Source organism: Tupaia chinensis, unplaced genomic scaffold (genome assembly GCF_000334495.1).
Source record: "Tupaia chinensis unplaced genomic scaffold, TupChi_1.0 Scaffold000010_1, whole genome shotgun sequence".
NCBI classification, from domain to species: Eukaryota; Metazoa; Chordata; class Mammalia; order Scandentia; family Tupaiidae; genus Tupaia; species Tupaia belangeri.
Window position 1 is genome coordinate 1,648,706 of NW_006159440.1, and position 12,341 is coordinate 1,661,046.

Consider the following 12,341-nt stretch of genomic DNA (forward strand, 5'->3'; position numbering starts at 1 on the left):
GAAAGAAAGAAAGAAAGAAAGAAAGAAAGAAAGAAAGAAAGAAAGAAAGAAAGAAAGTCCAAACTTTTCCTCCTCTACATTTCTTACCTCTTGTCTGCTCTGGCTTTCTCCATCTCCTCACTTCTTCCCTCTCTTAGGCTCACTATGCTTCAGCCACTGGGATTTCAGTATTTGGGATGAACTTTCATATCTTGAGGCATTGATTTATAAGGCACATTTCTCTTCCTAACCTTTTTGAACATCTTGTTTCCTTTTATACTTTAGTTTTCTGGGTGCATACCTAGTTTCTCATGACACAGAGTGATACAATAAGACTTTATATAATATGTGACGTTGTTATTCCCTTCTTATTTTTAACATCTACCTCTCTGAAATGGAATAGCCCAAGCTCATTAAAAACAATTCTACCCAAGCTTTGTGGTATCATGCTCTCTGGAGAATGCTAAGTCCATGCTTTTTACCCTTTATAAGTAAAGGAAGGATTGATGAATGGCAAAGGGCCACAATGTTCCACTGACCTTCAAGGAACACATTGATCTTCATAATCATCTGGAATGAATAGAATATATATTCTGGCTGCAGAAAGTTGTACTGTAGACACGAAAAATTGTGTTGAATCATAGGATTACTCTTTAAGAGAGGTATTGATGAAGATGAGGTAGAAAAGTAAGCTCTTCTGAGAGTAAACCAGCTCTTCATTTCATGTTTATTCTTTCTTTTCTTTTCTTTTCTTTTATTATTGAGATAGAGATTTGTTGTGTTGTGATCCTCCTATATGCGCTTTCCAAATATCTGGGGTTAGAAGCATGAGCCACTGTGCCTGGCCTTTAGGTTGAACTGGAAACCAAAACTCAGGATTCCCATGTGGTATCAGTTTCTGGAAGACAGCATCTTACTAGTGTTCTCCACTACAGCTGGGCTAATTGAGTGTATTTTTGACATAAGAATTGTTTAAATGATGTTTTTTTCCCCCTTAATTCTCCTTTGATATAAAGATGGGAAAAAGACTAAATTATATTCTTAATTATCTAATCTAGCCAGGATCCTCTGAATGCTCTTGACATTCACAGTTTACCTTAATTGTATTATATATTTTCATATATTAAGAGAAACCAAAGCAAAAATTCTCAATGAATGGCAAAGGGCCACAATGTTCCACTGACCTTCAAGGAACACATTGATCTTCATAATCATCTGGAATGAATAGAATATATATTCTGGCTGCAGAAAGTTGTACTGTAGACACGAAAAATTGTGTTGAATCATAGGATTACTCTTTAAGAGAGGTATTGATGAAGATGAGGTAGAAAAGTAAGCTCTTCTGAGAGTAAACCAGCTCTTCATTTCATGTTTATTCTTTCTTTTCTTTTCTTTTCTTTTATTATTGAGATAGAGATTTGTTGTGTTGTGATCCTCCTATATGCGCTTTCCAAATATCTGGGGTTAGAAGCATGAGCCACTGTGCCTGGCCTTTAGGTTGAACTGGAAACCAAAACTCAGGATTCCCATGTGGTATCAGTTTCTGGAAGACAGCATCTTACTAGTGTTCTCCACTACAGCTGGGCTAATTGAGTGTATTTTTGACATAAGAATTGTTTAAATGATGTTTTTTTCCCCCTTAATTCTCCTTTGATATAAAGATGGGAAAAAGACTAAATTATATTCTTAATTATCTAATCTAGCCAGGATCCTCTGAATGCTCTTGACATTCACAGTTTACCTTAATTGTATTATATATTTTCATATATTAAGAGAAACCAAAGCAAAAATTCTCAATATTATATCAATATCTCATTGATTTTACTTTTGCCCTAGTAAGATCAAAATGTTAGTAGGCAACAAAGGACCTGAGGGCACTGTCACATCCAACGGGCAGTGAACTCTTAGATAAAGTTCTCTGGCAAATGGTTTCCTTCCCTGTGGTGCACATGGAGGAAATTTGGAGATGCTAGCTTCCACTTTACTCTCTTCTCTATGCCTCCTCCATACTGCACTCATGTTCTCATTGTTCTTCCTCGCATTCTGTACCATGCCCGGTTTCCTGATCTTGCTGAAAGCTCTCCAACCGGGTCTCCTTGCCTGATTCAGGGTTTTCAGTTTTAGTTGTGCAATCTTATTTTCACTCAGACATATTGAATCAAAGTTCCCTTGAAGGGAGCGAAGAAGTTAGTAGAGAAAAGAAAACCCAAACTATGTGTACCTCAGGAATTCGTATCAAATGCTGGTCTTCTGGAACCTATTAACTAGTGCATGCTTCACATCTATTTCTGAGTTTTGGGAGAGTAAGATGTGGCCTTGTGTTTGATAGAAAATCCATTATTTTCTTAGAGATCTGGGCATCTTACACACTGCTGTGGGAGCTTAAAGAACCCATAATCCTCTTTCATAGTCCAGAAAATTTAATATGAAAGTGAAGAAAAAGTTCTTTTTCCATGTAGAAAAGCCCAAATAAATTTCATGAAATTTTAAGGTAATTTCTGCTATTTCCAGAGTGGGATTGCAGTACCAGAAAATGCTCCTTTTCTAGTTATGGCACATAAAGGAAGGTCTTGAGTGGTCTATAAACATCCTCTGATATGGGAAGTGAGGATATCTGATCAGTGATTCCAAATTTCTCGAGTCTAGGTTACCCATGGAGGTTGCTTTGCGGACTGGTTCCTCCTGTGACCTTGAAGCTTGCAAATTCACTTTCTAGGTTTCCCCCTACATATTAGCTTTTTAAAATTAGCTAGTTATCAATTATTCAAGTCAGGGGTAGACCTCTAAAAAATGCAGTGTCCCAGGTTTTATTGCTTTACAAATATGTTTTACCATTTTACCTAAGAAATCCAGCAATATTTACCTTATTAAATGTTGTGATAAGAATATAGCATGGAAAGAACAAACCATCAGTGGAACTATTTATTCCCAACAAATAGAAAAGCAATCTTCATAAAGCACAAATATGACACAGTTACCTGTCATGTTGCAATAAACTTTCAGAGGCCCCAGAGGTCCACTACCGTCAGGATCTATCCAGTAGTAATTGGATGTCTGGCCAAGGTGTTTGTATGCTTCACAGGAAGGCTCGTAGATGGCTGGAACGGAATACCCCACATGAGCACAGCATGGAACAAACGGTTCCCCAGCTAAATGCCCCAAAAACACATCTGATATTGGCAAGCTACTGTTTAGGAGCATTTCCTCTTGTTAGAATGTGGATTCTTTCTCTTAAGTTTAAATTTACCACTTGATGGTTTCTCTCTAAGTGTTTCTGACCCCAACAAACAAAGATATCAAGCTCTTTGTATGACTTCAGAGTTGGGAAAAGTCTAAAATCATCAAACTGTTCAACAAATGTAATGCTTGTTTCATTTGGGTTGAAGATCAGTGAAAAATATTTAGTTATTTATAGATATTATCTTCTCACTATGAAAGACTTGATTTTGAAAGGTCATAAATATTGTCTGCTTTGGTGAGCTTTCTACTAAGAGGTCAGAGAAAAATCTCTTCTCTGTTTCTTTCTCTCTCTCTCTCTCTCTCTCTCTCTCACACACACACACACACACACACACTCAAACATATCTTTTTCTCATACCTAGTACAAATATCTCAAAAGGAGTGATTTCTAATCTTCTTTGTCTCAGGATAAAAGAGAGAAAAATATTCCTGATTCATTTTATTTGTTACAGGTGCTTTAATTACATCAAATCAAGTTTGCACAGAAAGCTGACATTCATGTAATTAAATTATAGGTTCTTTTTCATTATTTTCCTTTTTCTTCCCATGCGTATGACAAATTCTTTTTCTCACAGAGACTGCACCTGTTTCTGAAGTACAAAATAGATATTTACATACCTCCTTTGTAGTTAAAATGTCTAAAGTGCTATTGAGAAAACTTTTTTTGTAACAGCTCCACACTGACATTTATGAAAAAATATAGACGATTTCTTTGCACTGGTAAAAATCCATCTGTCTGGTACACAAGTAGTGGAGTCTTTTGGTAAAGTGCACTTGAATCATACTCCTAGGATCTGGTGTGTGTTGAATTATGAAATAAGAGGTCCGATTCTAAAACCTTGCTTTTGTGCTCTCCTCTACCCAGTTCTGTGTGACTCTCTTTGACTTTCTATGGACTCCTCTCTCCAAGGATGTTCAACCTTCAATTCTATTTCATTTCATTCACAGCAATACACTAGACTAAAACATTCTCACAATTCTTAGGTTTACTCATTCCTTCCTCCATCCTTTTCTGTCCTTTTTTTGCCTGCTAAGTTGGGCACTGCAAATACAACTGTGAATAACACAGAGAGAAGACTTTAGGAACAAGGTTTGTTCACTAATTGTTTTGGTATTTCATATATGTAATGTGCTACTAGAAGGGGATATTTGCTAGGAAGCAGAGTCCCTACTTTTTAATGCCAGTGTAATTTTTAATAGGCCCACTTTCAACCTCCTGAGTGCTTAATTTAGGTAATATACTACATGATTCTAGTTTTCAATGCTGTACTAAGTAAAATATTGCATTAAAAGGCTTAGAAATGGTATTTTAAAATTTTACACAGGAAGATGCCATAATTAGATGTAGTTTTTAGAAAGAAAACTCTGTGTAGCAAACAATAAATTTTAGGGGATTGATTTAAAATGTAAAGAGGGCATTTAGGCTGTTATTTCCATAGGTCAGTTGAAAGGTGATTAGCACTTAAAGAAAAGCAATATGATAACAGATAAGTAGTTGGGGCTGATTCAAATGATTTTAAGATCCACTGGATATAGGTTGGTAAGAATAAAGGCGAGCTGATAGTGATCTAAACTCACAATCTCTGAAAATAAATGAACGGCCTTATTAATTTTTGACAAACTCTCTCCAGATTATTACAATGTTAGTGTATAGTTCTAAATGATCTAGATGTCAGGTTCAAGTTCTAATGTGTTGTTCTTAGACCCTATACATAATCTGCCATTAAAACCTTTCACCTGTGGCCAGCAGGTGGCGTGGTGGCTAAGGCACTGGACTCCATGGTGGACTGCAGTTTGAGGCCTGGACCTGACAGCTTGAAAATCACTCTGGTTGTGTGTGCATGTGTGCACCCAAACTGCCAGAAGGAGAATGGAGGAGAAGGGATTGCAATGTGGCCATCCCTCTAGGGAGTGATTTTTCATTTTCTCTCTCATTTCTCTCTCTTTCTCCAACAAGTGTATGCACCCTAGGACAAAAATCTAAAAATAAAACAGAACAAAACAACACCAAAAACAAAACATTTCATCTTACTGTTGTAATATTAAAAATTAATCATTTTCTTTGTCTTCTGTAAAAATGCCAATGGTTATCCTCATCATAGGGGATATGGTTTTCAACAATCATCTTATTAATTTATTGTTGTACCCAAATATCTCTTTGCTTCTCATTGAAGTATGCTTTTTAACCAATATTAGTCTAGTCATAAAATATTACTTTCATTATGTTCGAAATATGTAGTGCTTCTCCAGTATCTATGGTATTATATCACAGATCACCATCTATGCATACAAGAACTTACATCATTCTAACAGGTACATTTTGGCTTTAGCAACTACCAATGTAAACCTTGTGCTTTGGTCAGGCAATTTTGCCACAGAAACTTGCTTAATTCATGCTCACCCTTTCTGGGATTGCCTTTATCTGAAATATACTACAAGCCTTTTTCTTAATCTATGAAAGTTTTCAATCAGAGTTAACAAAACAAGTGGGAAAACAAACATGGCTCAGCAGTCAAGCAGACTTAAGCTCACATTCTAGCTTCACAAAGAACTGCTTATACACACTGACAATGGTACCTAACCTCCTTCAGCCTTCTCTAGAAAATAAATATATGGTGTATATTATTGGGTCATTAGAAAAGTCATGCCGCATTTTTCCACATTTTTTAATGCAAAAAATGCATCGTGACTTTTTCAATGACTCAATATTATGGTGTTATTAGTATTAAAGGAAATAACGCACATCAATAGATAGAGTCTGAACATAGAGTCTGATCTCTGGTACATATTTAGTGGGTGACATTTTTTGACATTTATATTATGAATATAATAACTGTAACTTAGGTACAACTCAAATTTTTCCTTCTTAAGAAAAGTTCCTGGTCAATGATGTGTATCTTTCTGTATAAGCCAGGGCAGGCATTGCAAATCTCAGGTACTAAAAAACTTAGTTATAGTTGATTTAAAACTCATTGACTATTGTTATTGAATTTCATATGTGCAGTTTTTACTTCCTAACAAGATTGCAAATAATCATGAGGGCAGAGTCTATAAATACATTTTTTACTTTTTTGCCTCATAAGATCTAACATGGCAAATGTCTAAGGAAAGATATTAAAACTGAATTTAATGTGTACCCATTCTTCCACCAATTTTAATAAAAAATTATTAGTTAGTTAACTAGAATTTTATACTAAAACGTGACTGAATTAGTGGTTAGATGATGGCACTGTGGTGAAATGTGATGTTCTATATGGCTGACTCACAGGGAAAAGTACTGCGTTGGTGTCTGGAGACTTCCTTGAGAAAGTCAGACATGTGTCTGCCCATGATCTGGGGCTATCTTAAGCTTGGACTAGATGGTGTTGTTTCTCTGTCGTTTTTGCTCATGGAGTAAATGAATAAATAAAACTTAAAAAAATATTGAATAATAATAAGTATAGGTGCTACAGTTTAAATATATCCTCCAAAATTCAAGTGTTGGAAACTTAACTGCCATTGTAGTGGTGTTAAAAGTGTAGAAACTTAATCCAACTATGGTATTAAGAGGTGAAGTTTTGGTGGAGCTTTGATTAGGATTATATACCATAAACAAATTAAGGCCCCCAGAAATAAATCTTGGTGGTTTTATAAGAAGGAAAAAAGAGACTAGAGCTGAAATAGACGTGTTTGCTGTTGTCCTTTTACCATCTGATTCTCTGTACCACCTTGGGATTCTGCAAAAAGGCCCCATAAATAACAAGACCCTAAACAAATGTGGCCCCTTGACCTTAGACCACTAAACCTATGAGATAAAGAAGAAACTCTTATTGTTTATAAATCACATGATCTATAGCATTCAGTTATAGCAACAGAAAAATACATGAATCCAAAAAATTGATAGTATGAGTGGGCTTATTGTTAGTAACAACTCCCTGAAATTTGGAAGCAGCTTTGGACTAGAGAATGGGTAGAGGTTGGGAGAGTTTGGAAGAGCAAGATAGAGAAAGCCTAGATCTTGGTGAGTGCTCAGAATATAAGAAGACTAAGGAAAGTTTGGGATGTCCTAGAGCTTGATTGACTAGTCATGACCACAATGCACATAGAAACATATAAAGAAAGGGCGATTGTGACAAGATCACAGATGAAAGTAAGGAATATCTTAATGGAAATTGAAAAAAAAGAAAAAAGGTCATCATTGCAAACCTTGCAGCATTATGTCCGTACCTTACAGCTTTGTGGAATGCTGAATGTAGGTATGATGAATATCTAATAGAATAATTTTCTAGGCAGAATATAAAAGGATCAGTGCAGTACTCAGAGTGCTTACAGTAAAATGAAAGAGCAAGGGCATGACTCAAAAATAGAATTTATAATTAAAGGGAAGTGGAGTAGACAGATTTGGAAAATTAAGCCTAATCTCATAAAGAATTATTCACTCTTGCCCTCTAACCACGTGATGCTGCAAGACCTTAAGACACTGAAGAGACCTCCCACCAACAGGAAAACCCTCACTGATATGGCCTCTTGACTTGGATCTCTGAATCTATGAGCTAATAAGTCTCCATTCTTTATAAATTATCCAGTCTGTAGTGTTTAGTTCTAGCAACAGGAACAATGGACTAATATAGTATGTATCTACTGTATTTCTAGATAAGTATATGAGTATTTCAACAAGGGTTATAGCCCTTAACCCAAGTAACTAACTAGTAGTAGACATTGCAGGCATGCAGATGTGGGAAATTTTAGTAACCAAGAAGCTCTTCTTTTTGTCTTCAAAATGTGGCAATTACTCTGAGTTTCTTAAACCTGTGATAAGTTTGAGAGCTGCTTTTGCCTCATCAACACATGGAAAACCAGGTACTTCAATCCAAACTTTTGCATGTATGAAAACTGACAAGAGAGCTTATTAAAACAGAGATATCCAGCCATCACCCCAAAGAGTCTGACTCAGTAGAGAATTTGTAGTTATAACAAGCTCTCAAGTGCTGCTGATCCTCAGATGGCATTTTGAAAAGCATGGCTCTAATCCTGAAAAAAGTTAACTCAGGAGAGGTAGACTAACTTTATATCTATATTTAAATATCCAGGAAAAACAGTAAACCTTAAAGAGTAAAACAGTTAGAATGCTACTTCACTTCTCACAAAATAATGAAAATGGAATAAGATACAAAACTCAAGATAAAATACGATGGCAAAAGAAATGTACAGATAGATGTACAGAAAAACGTTTGGAAAGAAGTATATCACAATAGTAACGGGGGGAGCCAGTAGATGGCAGGGTAATTAAGGCACTGGACACCCACATGGCCAACTGCAGTTCGATTCCCAGACTCAGTGACTTGAAAATCAATCCAGGCATTGGGACCAGCAGTTAGCATAATGGCTATGTCGCTGGACTCCCACGTAGTCGACTGTGGTTTGAGTCCTGGACCTGGTGGCTTAAACTCACGCCAGGCGCATGTGCGTGTGTACCCTGTATCCTGAGAGGAGAATGGAGGAGAAGGGATTGCGGTGTGGCCATCCCCCCTAGGGGGTGATTTCTCGCTTTCTATCTCTCTGTCTCTCTCTGTCTGTCTGGCAAGCGCATGCGCCCTATAGCAAAAACCTCTCCAAAAAAAAAAAAAAAAATCAACCCAGGCACTTGTGCATGCATGCATGCCCCAAGTCCTGAGAGGAAATGGAGAATGGAGGTGAAGGGATTGTGGCATGGCCATCTCTCGGGGGGCTGATGGTGATTTCATACTTTCCCTCACTATCTATCTCCAGTAAGCACATGTTGTTAAAAAAAAAAAAAAAAAAGTAATGGTGATTAAAGTGGTCAAAATATGTACAGGGGGTTTAGAACTTTTCATAATTTTGTATTTCCCACATCACTTTATAATGTGCATATGTTGTGTTATTTTGTCATTGAAAATACATTTTCAAAATATATATGTATGTGTCTGGAGTCATGACACCAAGGTAAAATGGCAAGGACAGCTGTGATATAACAAAATTTCATTAGTTTTATAATCTGAGTAAGGCATTAAGGGATTTTAATTCAAATCTTCTTTCTGTCATTTACTAACTGGGAACTCTCCTTAACCTTTAGTTGTCTTGACTGTAAAATGAAGGCAACAATACCTCCCTTACCAAGTTATCATACAGACTAAATGAAATCACACACTTTGTAAACTAAAAATTATTCAGTATATTTAATTTTTAAAGATTTATTTATTTAATTTTATTTATCATTATTATTTTAAAATTTTATATAGGGCACATGAACTTGCCAGAGAGAGAGTCACAGAGAGGAGAGAGAGAGAGAGAAAGAGAGAGAGAGAGAAAGGAGAGGTGAGAAAGCAAGCTGCCAGGTCCAGACTCAGACTGCAGTCAGCCACGTGAGAGTCCAGCACCTGAACCACCATACCACCTGCTGGCCCCATGAGTATTTAAATTTGTATGCCAAGAATGAGCTATTGAAAGAACTTACCCCACACACCCCAGCCAGTTAGCCCAGAACCAATTCTCACTGGGTTGCACAATTCTTGCACATTAGGCCTCAGGGGATGAGAGGGTGCAAGGGCTAAGGCAGCAGCCACTGAAGAGAGAGTCTGAGCCATCATTAATAATTGAGTTTTACCTAGTAAGGCTACTGAAGAACAGAAAGGTAATTGGGCTGATGGCAAAATAGATAGACTCATCAAGTCCATTGATTTATTGGCAAAGTAATTTTTCTTTGTTGCAACTCCAAGTTCCACATAAGAGGTTTCATATTATTCTATATATTCATAAGTAAATCTCAGCTGTTCAGAAATACTATTATTGAACACATTAGACTGAATTTCATAGCATGTAAAAAACCTCAGAAAGTGACAAATTCTAAACATCTTATTCATTTTCAGCAAACAGTAAATGTCTTCTGTGGACACCATGTTTCATACAATGGAAAATGATTAAGTGTTATTGTATCATTCCTATTAGTGCTATAGCAAATGATTAAACAGTGACTTAAAATAACACAAATTAGGGGCCAGTGGGGGGTATGGTTATGGTGGTGGAGGCTCTTGACAGCTACATGGCCGACCATGGTTTGAGTCCCAGACCAGGTGGCTTACTTCTGACTCTCTCTTTCTCTCTCTCTCTCTCTGGTGAGTGCATGTACCTTATAGCAAGTTAAAAATAATACCAATAATAAAACTAAATTTAGACAGTCTTTAAAAAAAACAAATTAATTATCTTATAGTTCTGAAGATAGTATAGTGTATAATAATGATACATTTCTGGACAGAAATTTGAAATGGGGTTCACTGGACTAAATTCAAGGTGCCACAAGGCTATGCTCTTCTTGAATGCTCTTGGGAAGATTCTGTCTTCTTGCGTTTCCAAGTTCTAGAGGCTACATGCGTTCCTCATAGAGCTCATGGTTCCATTCCTCTGTCTTCAGAGCCGACAATGGCTAGTGGAGTCTTTCTCTTGCTGTATTACTCCAAGTTTATGCTTTCATCATCTCATCTCCCTCTCAGACTATTTTAAGAAGCTCTGTGATTACATTAGACTCCAGATAATCTCCTAAATCAAAGCCCTTAGTTTAATTCCAAAGTCCTTTTGCCATATCAGGTTACATATCTAAAGGTCCCATGATTTGGAATATGGACATACGGACATACTTTTTTTTTTTTTTTGGAGAGTTTTTTTTTTGCTATAGGGCGCGTGCGCTCGCCAGACAGACAGAGAGAGACAGAGAGATAGAAAGCAGGAAATCACCCCCCAGGGGGGATGGCCACGCCGCAATCCCTTCTCCTCCATTATCCTCTCGGGATCTTGGGCACGCACGCACACGCGCCCAGCATGAGTTTAAGCCACCGGGTCCGGGACTCGAACTGCGGTCGACTACGTGGGAGTCCAGCGACATAGCCATTACGCTAACTGCTGGTCCCGACATACTTTTTTTTTTTGAGGGTGGGGAGCATTATTCTATTGTCACTATATAAAAATAACATGATTATGCTTTTTGAAAAGAAGTTTTTGCCTTAGGGCACGTGTACTTGCTGGGGAGAGAAAGAGACAGAGACAATGAGAGGGAAAGTAAGAAATCAACCCCTCAGGTGGGATGGCTACACTGCAATCCCTTCTCCATTCTCCACCTGGGATCTTGGAGACACACACACACACACCCATCATGATTTTTAATCCACAAGGTCTGGGACTCCAATAGCAGTTGGAAATGTGGGAGTCCAGGAATGTAACCTCTAGGCCATCTGCTGGCCCCTATCTTTGCTGATTTTAAAAAGTTTATTTATTTATTTTTCTCATGAGCAGACACACACACACACACACACACACACACACACACACAGAGATAGAGAAAGAGAGAGAGAGAGAGAGACAAAGACAGCAATCCCAAAGAGTCTTGGTGCCATGATCCACCACAGCCCTGGCCAACACTAGATCATGGACACACATTTGTCTGGCATAACTAGGGAGATCTCCAGAGGTGACCCAGAACCTTCCCATTGACCGTGAGATCAACCTCATGGAGCATCATGTTCCTGCTACATCACCCTCTGGTCCCCTGATTACTTAAAGAACAACTTTCACTAAGCACTTAATGTCCTCTTAGTTTTGCTGATTAACAAAAGAAGAATTAAGTAGGAGCGTAAAGATGGAAGAACAAAGTCAAATTTTGATTTCAAAGGTTTAAAGGTCCATATGGCCTTACAGGTCCTGGCCATCAGTACAACACTAAACAACATATACATCCTCTACTCAGCCAAGGACAAGAAAGGAGAAATGCTGTTTAAACCTCTTCCATTCTTTGCTTACGTACAGACGGGAAACCTCTGTAGGATTGCCAAATCACTGACACAGAGAGAAGAGCAAATGACTTAAGATAAAGATATGTGGGACCAGCAGTTAGCGTAATGGCTATGTCGCTGGACTCCCACGTAGTCGACCGCGGTTCGAGTCCCGGACCTGGTGGCTTAAACTCACGCCAGGCATGTGTGCGTGCGTACCCAAGATCCCGAGAGGAGAATGGAGGAGAAGGTATTGCGGCGTGGCCACCCCCCGGGGGGTGATTTCCTGCTTTCTGTCTGTCTGTCTCTCTCTGTCTGTCTGGCGAGCGCACGCACCCTATAGCAAAAACCTCTCAAAAAAAA

At 37.9% G+C, this 12,341-nt stretch overlaps 1 protein-coding gene across 1 annotated transcript in view; it reads right to left on the reverse strand.

Annotated features, from left to right (window-relative positions):
• The window catches only part of CNTNAP2 (contactin associated protein 2), a 1,579,711-nt gene that overhangs the window by 789,449 nt on the left and 777,921 nt on the right, over positions 1 to 12,341 (reverse strand). Inside the window, exon 12 of the mRNA XM_006139900.2 lies at positions 2,958 to 3,077. Coding sequence (XP_006139962.1) covers positions 2,958 to 3,077 — 120 coding nt within the window. The remainder of the gene's footprint in view (positions 1 to 2,957; positions 3,078 to 12,341) is intronic.